Genomic DNA, 18,264 nt, shown 5'->3' with positions numbered 1-18,264 from the left:
CCCAAAAGAAGATATACAATAACTAATAACCAACTATACACAGAAATGATGTAAGTTAAAAACATAATGAGATATCATCCCACACCAGTCAAAGGCAATTTTCTTTTCTTGTCAGCTGTGGGGCTTGACTCGGGGCCTGGGTGCTGTCCCTGAGTGATTTTGCTCAAGGCTAGCGCTCTACCACTTTGAGACACTGCTTCATTTCCAGTTTTCTGGCAGTTAACTGGAGAGAATTTCACAGCTTTTCCTGCCATGGCTTACTATACACCATGATCCTCAAGTCTTAGCCTCCTGAGTAGCTAGGATTACAGCCACCAACACCGAATGACAATTTTCTTTCTTTATTGCCATTCATTTTCTTTTTTTTCTATTTCTTTTAAAATTTTTACTGGAAAGGTGATATACAGTGGGGTTGCAGTTGCATAAATCAGGTAATAAGTACATTTTTTTAACAGTGTCATCTCTTCCCTTACTTTCTCCCAGTTTTTTTTCTTCCCAACCCCTCTCCTCTACAAGCTGTATAGTTCATTTTCAACAGCGTGTAGCACCACTGCTAAATTACTTCACCCTTTGTCCACCATGTTTTTATAAAGACAAAAAAGTCAGTGTTGGTGAGAATGTGTAGAGAAAAGGACCTCTTATAATCTGTCAGTGAAGATGTAAAATGGTACAAACATGGAAAACATATGTAGGAAGGTTCTTCAAATAATTAAAATTAGATCTGGGGATGTAGCTCAGTGGTAGCATGTGCTTAGTATGTATGATATCCTGGGTTTGATCTTCAGTACTCTCAAAACAACAAAAACAAAACTAAATATGGAATGGCCATATGATTCCACAATTCCACTTCTAACTATTTACTCAAAATATCTGGAATGTTTATCAAAGAGTTATCCAAACTCCCATGTTTACTGAAGCACTATTCATGGTTGCCAAGTTACAGAATCAATTTAACAAACAGATGAAGGAAATGTAGTATATTCACAAATTGAAATATGTTCTAAATATGAAATTACATTAAATTTTTCAAACAGAATAAAAAATTATAAAATCTCTAAACTGGTTGGAGGAAAATGATGGGTGGGCGACATTGACCAAGTTGATGCCTCATAAACTGACATGTTGAATTGAAACTCCTTAGTATAACCATTGAAAGATAAGATTGAAAGAGATAACATTGATCAAGATATATTGTATTCATAAACTGCTTTGTAAAATGGCAACTTGTTTGTGCAACTACTTAAAGATAATTTTTTAAACCAAAAAGATAATTTAAAAAATAATTAAAAAACCAGGTGCTGGTGTTCTTTCTTGTAAGCTACACAGGAGGCTGAGATCTGAGGATCATAGTTCAAAGCCAAGACAGGCAGGTAAAGCTGTAAGGCTTTTATCTCCAATTAACCACCAGAAAACTGGAAGTGGTGCTGTGGCTCAAAGTGCTAGAGCTCTAGCTTTGAGCAAAAAGGGCTCAAGGACAGCACTCAGACCCTGCGTTTAAGTCCCACAACTCACACTGCCCCCCAAATAAATCTCTAAATAAGTTTACATTGATTACCTGTTAAAGAAATATTTTGAATACATTAAGATGTAGTAATAAATTTCATTTCACCTCTTTTCCTAACATTGTACTAGGAAATAAAATGATTCCACCCTATGTCTAGGACAGTGAAGACAATATTGGCAGAAGACATAACTATCTTATCTCGTACATAACCCTCTATGATACTGAGCAATCTGCTTTAGATTTCCTGGATAATTTGCTCAAGTGTTTTGCATATTTGTTTTTGATAATTTGTGCATTTTCCCTTTTGAAGTTGCTGAGACCTAAGCAGGTCACTGATGCTGGCTCTTTAAGGATTCACCAACTACAACCTAACATATAATAGGGACCTTGTTCTGCTGCAAAGGGGCTGAGAAGAACACTCCCTAGCCCATATCTGGATGTAATGAGTTCTAGGACAAGAAAGTTCTATATTAATTAAAATGAACTGCTTCACTTCCAGATTTTAAAATCTTTCTGGAACCCTACTCTCAGAGAGTCTTGGGAAAACCTTTTTTAAAAGATCACAGATTGAGAACAAAGAGTAACCTTAGTTTTGAGTTCTGAACCTTAACAAGACAGGTAAACTAAAACATATGCTTTGAGCTTTTGTGATGTAAGGGTTTTTTATTTAGCCCAATTGTTAGAATGATTCGACACCACTTCGTTCGATATTTCTACCTTAAAACTAGCCAGTTGTTAGAGAAGATTTTCATTTGTGATTGGCATAAATTTATTAACTACCCTTCTTGGTTACCCTATAAGATTTAGCTTACAGTCAAGGTTTATACTTAAACTGTTTTCTCCTTGAAAGAGTAGATAGGACTGAAATTGACACCACTTGTAAGTATATTTTATATTTCTAAACAAGAGCTGCAATAAAAAAAAATCTTTGGCAAGGTTTTTTTCATAGAACATCTATTTGTTTCATAAGAAACAAATATTGGAATTTATTTTCAAAAATACAAAATTTATGAATATAATAATAATAATATAAACCTCTATTAATTGAGAGCTTCCTATGTAAAGGTTATCATAAATTTTTTTCTAGTTTGTGTGATGGGTGTTATTATTATGCCAGGTTTACAGATGAGCGCTATAGAGGGCTCAGTCTGTCAGAGTAGCTGGCTAGGACCATACATCTATTAGGGATTATGATCAAAGACATTTATGAATTGTCTCTACTATAGAAAATAATCGAAAAATATATTTGAGCTCAAAACAGGACTATTTCAAATTCAGATTAATATGAGGATAATTAAGGGCCTCTCTTAGTAGGCAATGAGTTTCCTTCATTAAGATCAAACAGAGGGGCCGGGAATATGGCCTAGTGGCAAGAGTGCTTGCCTCAAATACATGAAACCTTAGGTTCAATTCCTCAGCACCACATATATAGAAAAGGCCAGAAGTGGCGTTGTGGCTCAAGTGGCAGAGTGCTAGCCTTGAGAAAGAAGATGCCAGGGACAGTGCTCAGGCCCTGAGTCTCAAGCCCCAGGACTGGCAATAAATAAATAAATAAGCAAACAGAGGCATCTAAGACTGGTTGTAAGGATCTAAGACTGGTTGTAAGGATCCTAAATTTATCACTAAGTTTAAATGAGTACCAGGTTCCAGGCATGGCTATAGTGGCAAACTGTCTACTTTGCAAGCACAAGGTCCTCAGTTTGAAACCCAGAACAAAAAAAAAAAAAGTCTTACTGCCTGGTTTTTCTCATTAATGAAAAATAGAAAAAATGCTAATAGGAAAGTTGTTACTAAATTACAAAATGGCTTAACATTAACACTGTGCCAAAGTATCTATTTTCCCAAGAAAACCAAGTAAATTGTACTCTAAAATACTCAATTTAAATTAGTTTATATTTTACACTCCTTGGTATTTTCAAGCTTTAAGCAATTAGTAACCAAACTGAAATTCATCCACTGCAAGGCAAGGGTAAGATTAAGAAATACTAAATAGTTGGCAATCTGTAGACTAGATTTTGGTGCTAGAGCAAATTTGTTTCGTTTCTAATCATTATTTATCTCAAGATTGAAACAGTAACTGTAATTGTGTTCTTTGAACACCAAGTTCTTGTCTCACCTCCCACCTCCATCCCATAGTTAATTAGCTGGGCAAGTCTTATAACAAATGCCCACTCAGAAGCACTGGGTGGTAGAAACACTGTTGATAATTAAACACCACAATAGCAGGGAGCCTGTTTCAGGAGATGTAGAGTGGTCTTGCCCCAGCTGGATGCCCTGCCACACACCCACAGACCCTCTATTGTACTAGCTGTTGCTGCTCAGAGGGACAGTTGCTCGGCTGGAGAAGGGACTGACTGCACCGAAGGAAAAAGCTAAACCTAAACCTTGAAAAATACCTTGAGTGCTGGACACAGGGGATTAACCAGTAAGTAGAAGTAAAAAAGAAATGGATAGACTGAAGAGAAGTGGATGGGCAGGAAGATCAATCATAAAACAGACATAGCCTTTCTATTTCCTAAGTCCAACTAGCCTGCCAAAATGAGTTCACCAATCTTTTGCCAGATAGTGATTGGAAAATTGCAATATATACATAATAGCTTGATTCATATTCCATTTGCTTTAGAGTACGCTTAGTGAGTTTTTTAAGGGTTTTGAAGAAAATTGTAGATAAATCATCTCTGGGTCTTAGTTACCTCATCTTTAAAATAAGGAAACTGAAAGTAATTACAACAGTGATATAACAGTCGTTTCTATAACACGGAGTTCAAAGTATGAAACTGTAACAGCTCTGTATATCAGTTTGACAATAAAAAAATTTAAAAAAATAAAAATAAACTAATTACAACTAAAACCAAAAATAAATAAATAAATAGATAAATAAATAAATAAATAAAATAAGGAAACTGAAAAAAAATTCCCATTCTGGGCTCAGATGAATAGGAATAGGGTTCACAGAACAATTTCTAAGGTGTCAGAAAGCCTACTTTGTGACGCTTTTATTCAAAATAAAATTACCAAGTCTAATATAATGATCATATTCACTTGCTTCTCCTTAAAATAAATTAGCTGAATTAGCTTGATTATCTCATCTGAACAGATGCGTCTATTAACAATTAAATAGGTTATTAATAATAGAAACATTATTACTTTATAAATCAGCTAGTTCGTTAGCAAAAAAAAATCTTTCAAAAAGAGAGTGTTTTGTTAAGCTATTAAAAGTCCATAGGAAAAAAAGTAAAAATTTTCTTGGTAAAATGGTTAAAAACCACAAACTCAGCCAGGGCTTCTTGACTTGTCCACACAATTACCTCTAACAACAGCCACCAACTGAATGTATGCCCAGAGACACGTGGGCACTAAATCTAAAAGAGGAAGAGATGTGCATACAATTTTTTATCTTAAGTTTTTTAGAAAGTTTTCTATTCTCTTCCATAATAAACAGGTTTGTCTCAAGTTTCCAAATAATATAATTTCATCAAATCTGTGTGGTGATTTGATACTCCAGGAAGGCATGAGCCCTTGCATTGTGGTTTCAGAGACTGTCCACTGTATCTATCCCCACCCTACCCAGTCCCAGTACCTCATCACATTGGAGCTGAAGTACCCAAGTCTGAGGGGCATAGAGATGGAAATGATCTAGGAATGTTCACCTAGTTGTAATAGTCTATGGAGCTCCTTTTCGTCAATCTCTGAAGGAGAAACATGCTTTATGGTGGAGACATGGAATCCTTTTACCACAATAACTGGAATTGTACATTTAAAGCCTCAGAGGAAAGGGAAGGTTCAGACACAAAATGTGTTATACTAGAGAGAGTAGGAAAAATGTCAGGGGTAATCCAGCATAACTCCAGAAAAGCTGTCCATCTGAAATGCCACCTGGAATTCACACCAGTAATAAACTGTTATGGATATAAAAATTAATAGGGGGGATTTCATAGTATTAGAAAAATTTATTTTTATAAATCATGTGTCTATCACCCAAGTGTTGACGCATGCATGCAATTCAAACATCAGACTTACAATAAAAGGCTTACTGAATAACTTAACAAGGACAATTCCCCCATTTTCTCTATAATTTGGAGTGGAAGGAGGGGGGTCGTTGGGTAGAGGGTGCAGTTACTGGGTCAATTAATCAACCTGAAAACTGTGACACAAACTCTGACGCCTAACCTATGTCTAAAAATACACAAATATATACGAATTTGTTTTAAACTGTCAATGCCTATATTTAGGACCTTCCCAGCAAGGCTATAATGAGACTGTGTTTGAGGGTTTCAGTCATAGCAGACTCTACCATTAATCTGAAGTTAGTTAAATTAACAGCATTTAGTACTGACTTGTCAATCTCACTACTCCAGGAAATTGCACCTTGAGGCTACTAATATTGCCAATTTTTCCACTGGAGTGTGCACCCAAGTGTGTGTGTGTGTGTGTGTGTGTGTATTTTTCCAAAACCTCCATGTTCATACACCATCATTGCTTCCCTACATCCACAGCACTTATATTATCATTTATTCTGGCCTCCTTTAGCCTTCCCGGGGGATTTTGCATAGTTGTAGCTGCTCAGTGAAAGAGTTTTTTAGCTTTATATTTATTTGTTTATTTTTCTGTCATGGCTCACGACTGAGGCTTTTAAAAAAAAGTGTGACAGTATTTAGAGTACATGATTGACTGCTACAACAACATTCATTAACCATGACAAATCTGTAGCAAAACACAGTTCTGAGTGTTCTAAACAGCAACTTGAAGAAGAAAGAAGAAAGAAAAAGAAAGAGAAAAAAGACTCAACTAATTTTTCATTCACTTCATCTGTAAATAAATTAGGCTGATGGTGTGCAGGGGCAATAATGAATTAGTATTCATTTCCTGTAATTAATTCAAACATGCCTATGCACACAGAAAATATGAATATATAACCACCTAATTTCCATTTCAAAATATACCCTAACAAATTTTCACTTGAGTTATCTTCATAATATTTTCCTCCTTGATTAGAAAGAATGTAATGGATGGATTTCTTTCCTACCTATATTTCTTTTCCCCTACATTTCCCAGAGGTAAATAGTTTTGGTCATAGGCATGTCAAACACATTTCAGCCACAAATCTGTAGACCTTGACTCAGATTTATTTTGTTATTTGTGTAATTTACCACATTTCCATAATACGGTTGTCTCCTGTCTTACCACTATACTGGAGGGGTACCTCGAAACTGACCAAGTGACCACCTATACAGACCCTTTACATACACAGGAATCACAGACAGACCTCAAAAGCAAGCTCAAAGCTTAACACAAGACTGGGCAACTTCTACCATTGACAAACATTCAATCACACAAGGGTGAACTGGGTAACCAGTATGGTATAAATCAAATGAAGAATATTAAGCACCCAGTAACATACAAATGTAAATCCATACAGCCTCTTGGCAAGAAGTGATACTGTATACTGCCCCCTTGGATACAAGCATGTCTGCAGAAGATCCATTCCTACAGTTAGATCATAATCAAAGAGCAAATTGCTCAAAGATAAATGTATGGTCACAGCTAAATAATCTAGCCACTGGAACGCACTAACTTAACTGTGGCATCGGTAAAGAAACACTTTATTAGCAGGAAATGCATTTGTGAATAGTAAACTTATTACCTCCAGGGTACACGTGCAAAAAAAATTCTATGTGGATGTAATAAAAGCAGAAAATTTAAATGAGGTTGTATTTTAAAAGCTGTAAGCAATTTTGGTAGAATGTAATTTGCCTGGTGAATAATTTTTCGTAGGGCCTTTCTTGCCCTGCAGAACACTGGCTCCTAAGAGTTTGCCTTTCTAAAAAAAAATTGTGCTTATTATAATTATTTGTACAAAGCAGCTTGTTGGGATGCATGTGACAGCCAGCCTGAAATTAATGGAAATATCTTATTTGGTTAATTTATCACTTATCCTGGTTGTAAATGTTACTAATAATATCTTATGGAAATAAGACAGTTGCTACTCACCATAGGTCCCACTTTCTCTAGGATTTTTTTTTTTGCCAGTTCTGGGGCTTCTTTTTGCTCAAGGCTAGCACTCCACCACTTGAGACACAGTGCCACTTCCAGCTTTTTCTATTTATGTGGTACTGAGGAATCGAACCCAGGGCTTCATGCATTCTAGGCAAGCACTTTACCACTGAGCCACATTCTCAGCCTTTCTCTAGGATTTTTAAACCCATAGTGGACTCTCAGATCTAGCCCACCAATGCATCAGCATTTCCCCAGAAAGGAGTTACTTTATTTCTTTCCTTTTAGTTGTCAGCCTGGAAAGCCGAGCAATGCACCTCAACACACTGGTTCAGGAGGCCCAAGACAGAGTGAGTGAACTGACTGCCCAAGTGGAAAATGAAGGATTCACTCTGGACAATACGGAAAAAGAGAAGCAGCTAAAAGCTTGGGAGTGGAGGTATCGGCTCTACAGACGCATGAAAACGGGCTTTGAACATGCCAGTGAGTATACACAGAGGGCTTCTACATTTAACTAGGCTTAGCTTTGGTTTGGGACAGTCAGGCCTTCTTTCACTGGAATGAATTTTTTTTTTTTCTTCCTGCAGCTCTACATGGTCACGGATAGTCGTTGTCAACCTGTTTGGAGTAAGGGTTCTGGGAGGCTATAAAAGGGTCTTTTGTCTTGCTTGGTTTTCTGGCTCCTGATAGGTTCTCTAGCCACAGCCATGAACACTGGTGTTTCTGGCATCTTCCTATGATGTACCCACCAAGAACTTCGTACCCACTGTGTCCTAATGCCTAATGACCTGGATGTCCAATGTACTAAATGCTATATTTGGGGATGTGGAGATAGAAAAAAATATTTTTGTTTATTTGTTCAGTTTCTGCTTCAAGTTTAAAGTGTTTTCAACTCTCTATTGGATTTTTTTTCAAAACAGAGGGCTACAGACTGAACTTCAATTAATACAAGGAGAGGACAGTCTGTAAGTCTACAGATTGTGCTTTTTCTATGAATTTTTATTCCCTTTAACAATTCTTGGTTAGTTTAAGAAAAGTCTTTCTGGATAACACTCATTAGCTGGAAATACTGCTGAATACATCTGCTGATACTAAAACTAAATATACAACTGTAATACTTGTAAAATATTAAACTCTTTTCTAGAAGATTTTATCTTGCTCCAGAAGGAGATATACTAAAAATCAAACATACAACTCAAACATTTATAAAATATTAAACTTTCATTCTAGGAGATATTATTTTGATAACTAAAAGTTACTACTTGAAATATAAGGAGTTACTTAGTCACTTGAAAATTCTCTGAACTGACTGTGTGACAAAGACAAAGACTAAAGATAGTGAAAACATAGCTTTCTTAAGTAGCAACATACACATAAAACCTAGACCTGGCCCTTTCCCTAAAGCAAAAGACTTCAGCCATATTGATGAAAACATGCTTTCTTTACGAATATTCTTCTCAGCAATGCTGATATGGGATTTTGACCACCCATTAATCACTAATAGAAAGGCATTAGCTCTTGTGCCTTATTTCGACAAGATTCATACTTGAAACAGGCATGTTTTGGGATATACCATTTTTTCTAATTTTCTCAATTACAAAACACTCTCTGAGTATGAAGGAATACCTAAAACCATCACCCATCTTTAAAGCCTGAAGTTAGATGGGACATCCATGGGTATGTTTTGTTTGTTTGTTTTTTACTTAGACAACACTACCTGACATAAGAGGAAGCAGTCTGAAAGCAAAGGGAGTAAGAATTTGAATCTTGGGAGGGCCCAGCATTAGGCATTGGAAGCTCTGGGCTTTCCTCTGGCTGTGTATGTCTTCATCATGTTCATGAACAACCAGTTTGGGCATTTGGGACCACAATTTCTTCCTTCTTCCTCTTCTGGCAGGATGGCAAACAGGCTCAGTGAAATGATTTACATGAAAGTACCTTCTGAAAAATAAGGGTCTCCATGTATAGAATAGGAGTCTGTTATGCTTTTTGACCTTTACTTACTTGCACATCCCAACACCCATTGTGATCTCAGGACACTTGAAGAAGGCTTCCTTTAACCCTTCAGAAGATGTCTTAATGCTCGAAGAAGATCATGATGGCAGCAAATAAACACTACTGAGCCTTTTAATGAAAACATTCAAAAGCAAAAGCTACCAGGCTGTACAAATGTTCCTATAGTATGTGTTTCATGGCATACATTAAAAAGACAGGGACATTTTTTTGAAAGCAATTTGCAAGGCTAAGATCCTTGTATTTGCTTCTCTTCCAGGAGCCCCTGAGGTGCCAACTAATGCTTGCCTCATGGTAACCAGCAGCACATCACTCACCGTCAGCTTCCAGGAGCCTATCAGTGTCAATGCAGCTGTAGTGACCAGGTATAAAGGTACTGAACTCCACATCTTTCCACCTTTTTCCTTCCTAGAAAGGAAGCTGTGGCTTGGGGAATTGGTTGTGTACTTTTCATATGGTTAGTTTTCCTGCTGAATCAGTTTACCCCAACAGTTTTTGGGGTTGAACTATATATCCATCTATACTGAGGTGAAGTAACAATAGGTGGCTGAGAATAAGTCACAAGAAGAATGAACCATGAGACAAGGCTGACACTGCAAGCACTTGAATATGCCATACATGTTTTCAGAGGACCTACTCTATACAGAACATAGCATTGTGATATGGAACATACTGAAAATCAGAAGCCAACAGGCTAAAATATGGAATATAAGTCGGGGGGAGTGTTCTAAAATGAAAACTATAACCAGGTGAAGTGAATTGGGCTCAGAAAAGAACAAGGAGATGGCTAAATGGTGGTGAGTAAAGGCTCATAGACAGGAATTGGTAGATCTGGTGGATGGACAAGAGTTGGCTGGAAGATGAAAAAAACCATGAGCACAGATGTAAAAACAATAAAATATCAGGACAAGTAGAGAATAAGTGATCATATAGAGTGGACAGGAGATAGCATGGCTTCTCTGGAGTATGGGTAATAAGAAGGTGCAGTGAATGTAAACTTAGAGTAAAATTAAGGCCATTCATCAGGTAGAGGAGGTTTGAAATCAAGGTCAAAGAATTAAATTTTCTTTCTTTTTTTTTTTTTTTTTTTTGCCAGTGCTGGGTCTTAGGGTCAGGGCCTGAGCTCTGTTCCTGGCTTCTTTTTGCTCAAGGCTAGCACTCTGCCACTTGAGCCACAGTGCCACTTCTGGCCATTTTCTATAAATGTGGTGCTGGGGAATCGAACCCAGGGCTTCATGTATAGGAGGCAAGCACTCTTGCCACTAGGCCATATTCCCAGCCCCAAGAATTTAAATTTTATGTGATAGAATTCTACAGAGCTACTGAATAAGATAAGAACATGATCTCAAGTAGACTTTTGAAAGTTTAAAATGTCAGTATTGGGTATGAAGTATTAGAAGAGACAGGGCTTAAAATAAGAAAATGGATCAGAAAGGTGTTCAGGAGGGAGATCATGACAGTATGAGCTGGCTACTGCAAAGGCACTGGGAAAGGAGAAGAGTCCAGAGGAGGAAGACACAGTGAGCCATAATGATGACGATAGTCCCTGTTTACAATGTGCCCGTTTTCAACCAGGCACTGTTTAAGTGTGTATTTATTAACTCTGGTCTAGTCTCATTTGCCTTATGAAGCAGGACTGTTGATTCCCGGTTTGCAGATAAATAAAAAGGAGGAAAAGAAAAATTAAAGACTGAAACTACTCAAAATAGAATCCAAGTCCAAATCATTATGTTGACTCTTGAATGTGAGGAATAAGAAGGAAAGAAAGCTATTTTCCTGACTCCTAAGAGGATATGGAAATACTCTGACAAAGCTTACAATACCTCATGAGCAAAATCATGGGCAGACAATGATTTCAGGCCACTACTGCTCTCCCTCCCTGCAAAAATGCCTTCCTTTCTCTTCCCCAGGGTCCAGTCTCAAGATATGTTGTATATCTCTAGAGACACTGTTCTCCCATTCCCTATAGCTTTCTGGGTATATAGAATTCTCCACATAACTCTCTGACTGTAACTTCATAGGTTATTTTAATTAGGTTGAGCTGATTATCACTGAGTTTTCTGTATCAAAGAGAAGGCAGCATTAGAGTATTAGCAATATAATGTAGACAAAGCTATCAAGGATAGCTTCCTATAGCCATCCTTTGAAACAATTTTAACATTTCCTCTTGGTTGTCTCATTTGCCAGAACTTACATTTGGAGCAAGTGTTTTCAGAAAATGTTACACATGAACATTTTCTTCTGTGTTGATATTTTTATTTAAGTGTATTGTCAAGGTGATGGGCAGAGTAGTTACAGTTATGAATATTTTCTATGTTTTCTACCACTTTCCAGTACAAAACTTGATGAAGGTTTTCATCAAGGCTGCCCAACTTGACATTTCCTTCCTACATTTGATTAGTGAGCTATCAGAAGCTAATTTATCCAAATGATCAGTTAATAAATACTTGACCATAAGGCCAGAAAATTCAATCAGCATTCCTGTATTAACAGTTCTCATCTCAGGAGACTTGGCTTTAGGGAAGGTTGAAACAAAAGGTCAAAAGTCGATTCTGGTATGACTGGACAGGATTAATTAAGCATTATAAATAGAATTGCCTATTCCATTATGGAGTAAGCTTCCTTGTGTGTTAACTTATAAGGACATAAATGAAGTCCTTAACCTGACTGCTCTCAAGGTCATTTAAAATAGCTGACAGCCTACTGTGCCCACAGAGACAGCAAGAGGGTTTTTAGGAGCTGAAATGATTATTCCATTGTGGAAATACTAGCAAAATTACTTTGCGATGAGGCTATTTTGTTTGCTTTAAAAAAAGTGAAATCCACAGAATGAAATGGCAATCATTTAACTGGTTGGAGGGAAAGGTTAACCCTTAATATTTGGAGTTTTGCAAAAAGTATCTCACCTGCTCTCAAAAATTTCTGGGTTTGGTAAAACCTCAATACCCTTTAAACAGCTGAGTTTTCCCTCTTCATGTTTAAACTAGTGTATACTTGAAAGAAAATTTGGATCCTTCTGTTTTTCCATTTCAACTCGTCAGCATTCTCTTTAGGAGTTTGTTGATATACAGAACTCTCTACAGCATCTTTTTACAAGCCTTCCTCTGACTTTTGGACCATGCACCAGGCCCACAGCCATGACAGCTTGGAGAGTGAAGGTGTCAATTACAGTTTAAAACAAGGAAACAGTTTTCAGTGAGACCTACTGGACTTTTCCATCTACATTTGCCCTAAATGCAATAAAACAGAGATGTCTCTAGATATGTCCTCACTGAATTCAAAGAGCTCTTGAAGCTTTCAGTCTCATCACACCACTTTCCATGGCTTACAGAAAAGAAAAAAAAACACACATATTTCAGATTCTTTGATGGTCTGGATCACTGCTAGAACTTTGTTCTTCTTTTTCTCCTCATGGCCCTGGATAGCCTACCCAACTCTCATTTGCAGATTATGTTGTTTCTCTGCAAGCTCAAAGCAGAAAACATTTGCAAATGAGATTTTGCTTCTCCTTGCAAGACAAGCATGGGGGAGTATGGGTAGAAAGGCATCTTATAACAGATACAGTGGGGACTTTGTCTTCAAGTAAGAGGTAAAATACTTTTTAGATTTTTTGTTTAAATAGAGTTTAAAGGGGGTCACAGCTTTGAAGTTTACTAATTATAGTAGGTGCTGCAGTACATGTGAGCAGTACCAACATACTAGATATATCCTATGCTTCTCTTCCTGTCTTGTTTCTTGATGGATTACAAATTGCCACCCGATGGTGGCATCAACCATGATCCCAGCACTTAGGAGGCAGAGGCAGGAGAATCAAAAGTGTAAGGCCATCTTTTGCTATAGAATGAAGTCAAATCTAAAAAATAAAACCAGAAACTTGGACAATGGCTCAGTGTAGTGTACCTGCCTAGCATGTGCAAGGCCATAGATTTGATGATTTCCAGCCAAACACACACACACACACACACACACACACACACACACACACACAGAGAGAGAGAGAGAGAGAGAGAGAGAGTTTAGGTTAATTTCCTTAACTGCTTTTCATTTGATCATATCACATTGTTAAAAAAAAAAAAAGCTCTTCTCCTTGTAGTAACTGTCACCACCTTTCAGAAGTTAGTAGTATATCTGCTAGTGCTTTTGAAAATCACTACCACCAAATTCTTCCTTAGGACAGGAAGCCAAAGAATCCAAAAAAGATGTCCAAGGGCATCTCAACTCCCAGGAGTAAGAGGGCATCATTTGCATGGGAAAAAAAAGCTTAAGAGTCAATCTAAGCTTTCTATGGCAGTATTAGAGGCTGAACCCTATTCTTTTTAGGCACATGCTATAGCACTTAAGCCACACTACCGCATGTTGTGCTTTAGTTATTTTTCTGATAAGTTGTCACATTTTTTGCCCATTGGAGCTTGAACCACAGTACTACTTATGTCTCTCATATAATTGGGATGACAAAAATGCACCAATACACCCAGCTTATTGACTGAGATAAATTTTATCAATCTGGCCTTGAATAGTGTTCATTCATATTTCTGCCTGTGTAAAGTTCAATCATTTATAATGATAGTGTCATTTTGATGATAACTTGATGAACATGACCAGGGGTATCTCTACAAAACCTGGGGAAAATCTGACTTCAAGGAGCATGAGTACACATTGCTTGGTAATTTATATTCTTTTACCCATTCTATACTTATCCTTCTATAACTTACAGTTGGAATGATATTTGTCTAGCAAGAACTACATTTCATTACAGACTATAATTATTTTCCATGATTAAGTCATTGAATAACTAATCTAATCTAAGATCAAGCTTAAAGTAGCTTCTCCTCTTACTACATTAGAGTGATATAATTTCTTGAATAAAAAGATATGAGCTTTATTTAGCTCCCTTGGGTTCAGTAGGGGAGCAGGGATGGAATCAAAGGTTTCCAGATAAGAACAGCAAACAAAGTCAGAAATGCAATCTCCAGAGGATCTGAAATCCAATAGATGAAACTTTTGTGCATGTGGATGGAATGTGAAAGTGTATTGAGCAGCTAAGTGTCTGATGAAGGAAATGGAGCAGATCTAGAGAAAGTAAGACAGGAAAAGTGAAAAGTCACTATGTGCCAGAGGCATTTAGACTGAGCTCTGAGGCTTCTGCATGCTTAGTTGTCCTGTTTTTCCTCCATAAGCTGCTGAGTTGTCCAATTTATTCTGAAACAATCTCATGGACCTTTTTGCAATAAGCCATGTTATAAAGAATAGCACTGCATTTTCATTATTTAAAAGCCTTTAGCCCTCAAACAATACAGTTCATGGTTATAAAACAGAAACGGTCATTCCTTTTCCACCCTTTCCACAATCTCACATCTTTATCACATAGCTCTTTTCTATAATGAGTTTGATTGATAAAATATAATTATATTTTATAAATCCTTTATTGATTGACTAGCACAACAGCTATGCAATCACATACCACATAAGGAACTATGTTTTAGTGAACAACAGACCACATATACCCTGGTAGTCCGGTAAGATTGTGTTTGCAACCTTAGTTTATATAAGGATATTCTGTGATGTCCACACAATGATTAATTTGCCTAACAACACATTGCTTGACAGAAGTTCCCATAGTTAAGTGAACCATAACTGTAAAAACAAAATTGTATAGCTTTGTGTGATCTAATATAAATATTATCACACTATTAGTCAACTTTTAATTGCTATAATGATACCTGAGAGAATCAACTTTAAAGGAAGATTTATTCTGCTCTCAGTTCCATAGTTTAACTTATTTAGGGGCCTGTGGTAAGGCAGAGAGTATGATGGCGGGGAGCACAAGATGTCACAGAATGGCTCACCTCATGGGGACCAGGAAGTAGGAAGAAACAAGGGGATAAAATAAGTTCCAACATCCCACTGAAGCATGTTGCCCACTGGCCTCATTTCCTTCCACTAGCCCCCTCCTCCTATAGGTCCTACCACCTCCTACTAGTGCCACAGAGTAGTGAGCCTGTAGAGCATGAAGGGTTTTCCAGGCATTTGTGATCCAAATCATTACACATACGATTTACCTAATCCTCCAATTGGATATTTTCAATACAATGATATTTTTGCAGTGCATTATAGGTCATATGCCTCTTTTATGTCAGTGTATTTGGACCATATTCTTCATTCTGTTTAATAGCTGTACAGTATGACTCATCCTTAGATAGTGTAATTCTTCTCCTACTGTCAACATAGGTTTTTAATTTTTTTCTACTGTAGAACATTACAGTTTGTACATTCATGTATGTATATGTGTACATGTATATGTTATATATATCTTATCCATAAGAATCTCTTTTTCCTAGATAAGCTGAAGTAGAAAGGTCTGTGCATGCACACACTGCATCATTCATCTGACTACTATACTGATACCAGACAATAACATTACAGCTTATTTGAATGTCTGGTAGGGTAATTTCTTGCCCATTGTAATCTTTTACAAAATGTCTTTGATAATCATATACAATTTTCCCTCCCAAGTGAATCTTAAGAATTAACTTGTCAAATTCAATTTTTAAAATCTTATTGGGCTTGCATTACATCTTTAAATGAACTTGGAGATGTCTCATCAGTGAACATGCTTTCCTTATCAGGTTGAATCAGTTCAATCATTGTCTTTATATGGGTCTTCTATGATTTTGTGGAATTTTGTGCCCAGTATATTTTTACAACTTTTGTGGCTGTCATGAATGAAGTTGCTTTTCAACAATTTCTCTGGTTGTTTGATGTAAATCAGTACAAGAATAATTCTAATTCGAAAATTAACAACTGGATTCATTACCAGAATTTCTAGTACTTTTTTTTCAGTAGGCTGACTTCCATCTCACAAGACTTTGCATATTGTCTTCAAGAATGATGGCTTTGTGTTTTCCTTTCTAACATTTTTCTTCCTTTTTTAAGTTCATCTCACTGACACAAATAAACATAAATTCAACGTCTCATTATATACTGGCTAGTAGTTGAAAAGGCTGTCATATCTGCTTTTATCAAATCCATCTACTACTTTGCCATTAAGTATGCTGCCTAGTAGGGATATCTGGTACAGAACATTTACCAAATTAAAAAAGTTATTTTTTCTAGCTTACAAAGAGTATTTATTTTATTCTATTTCATATAAGAAAAATGTTAAACTATGACTTTTTCTAGGAAATCATCAGTTCCATCTTGTACATAACTATTGACATAGTAAATATAATGTACATAATTTTTAAATCTCTGAAATTATCATCCCTTTAGTAACTTAAAAATTGTTTATTTATGCCTATTTTCTGAGACGTATTGGACAAATGGATATTTTAATGGGTTTTTGAAGAAATAACATTTTCATTCATAGAACCAGTTTATTTGCCTTTTCTATTTTATTAGGGGGTTTTTGGCTCAGGACTTATTTTGTAATTGTAAGTTTTATTGTAGATGCTGAGAGGGTCAAAACATGATGGTATTAATTTTGTTGTTTAAGACTAAGAGAAAATAGTGCATTCCCTTGTAGAAAGTTTGTCATGAGTATCTTTTCTTTTTTTTTTTTAAACTGATGTACAGAGAGGTTAGTTTCATGTTAGGCATTGAATACATTTCTTTTAGTGTTTGTTACCTCCTCCCTTATTCCCCCCTCCTCCCTCCCCCTTTCCTTTCTCCCCCCAAGAGTTGTTCACTTCATTTACACCAAACAGTTTTGCAAGTATTGCTTTTGTAGTCATTTGTCTTTTTTACCCTGTGTCTCTCGATTTTAGTATTCCCTTCCAGTTTCCTAGTTCTAATACCAGTATACACAGTTTCCAATGTACTCAGATAAGATACAGCAATAGGGCAGGTACAACCACAGGAAGGGGATACAAGAAGATCATCAATAATAGAAGCTATGGTTACACATAGCACATTGAAAGTAGTTACAACAGTGATATAATAATCGTTTCCATAACTTGGAGTTCATTTCAATTAGCATCATCTTATGTGTTCATAAGGGTATAGCTATTGGGCTCTTGTGATCCTCTGCTGTGACTTGCCTAAACCTGTGCTAATTATTCCCTATGAGGGAGACCATAGAGTCCATGTTTCTTTGGGTCTGGCTCACTTCACTTAGTATAATTTTTTCCAAGTCCTTCCATTTCCTTACAAATGGGACAATGTCATTCTTTCTGATAGAGGCATAAAATTCCATTGTGCACATGTACCACATTTTCCTGATCCATTCATCTACTGAGGGGCATCTGGGTTGGTTCCATATTCTAGCTATGACAAATTGTGCTGCGATGAACATTGTTGTGCTGGTGGCTTTAGTGTGTTCTTGTTTGTGGACTTTTGGGTAAATGCCCAAAAGTGGGACTGCTGGATCATAGGGGAGCTCTATGTTTAGCCTTCTGAGGAATCTCCATACTGCTTGCCAGTGTGGTTGAACCAGCTTACATTCCCACCAACAATGAAGTAGGGTTCCCTTTTGGCCACATCCCCTCCAACATTTGTTATTGTTAGTTTTCTTGATATAGGACATTCTTATTGGGGTGAGATGGAATCTCAATGTTGTTTTGATTTGCATTTCTTTTATGGCAGTGATGTAGAGCACTTTTTCATATTTCTCTTGGCCATTCTCATTTCCTCATCAGAGAAGTCTCTTTTTAAGTATCTTGTTGAGGGGGCTATTGGTTCTTCGCAGTTTTGTTTTGGAGGAATGTAATTTTTTAGTTCTGGATACATTTTAGATATGAGGCCTTTGTCCATTATAT

The 18,264-nt window shown here is 36.7% G+C and overlaps 1 protein-coding gene across 1 annotated transcript in view; it reads left to right on the top strand.

Moving 5' to 3' along the window:
- The window catches only part of Ankfn1 (ankyrin repeat and fibronectin type III domain containing 1), a 241,402-nt gene that overhangs the window by 101,748 nt on the left and 121,390 nt on the right, over positions 1-18,264 (top strand). The window contains exons 5-6 of the mRNA XM_048366617.1: positions 7,787-7,981; positions 9,771-9,884. Of these exons, the coding sequence (XP_048222574.1) occupies positions 7,787-7,981; positions 9,771-9,884 (309 nt within the window). The remainder of the gene's footprint in view (positions 1-7,786; positions 7,982-9,770; positions 9,885-18,264) is intronic.

Source organism: Perognathus longimembris, chromosome 17, assembly GCF_023159225.1.
Source record: "Perognathus longimembris pacificus isolate PPM17 chromosome 17, ASM2315922v1, whole genome shotgun sequence".
Taxonomy (NCBI): Eukaryota; Metazoa; Chordata; class Mammalia; order Rodentia; family Heteromyidae; genus Perognathus; species Perognathus longimembris.
Note: the sequence above shows the minus strand (reverse complement) of the source record. Positions and strands in the feature narration are given on the sequence as shown.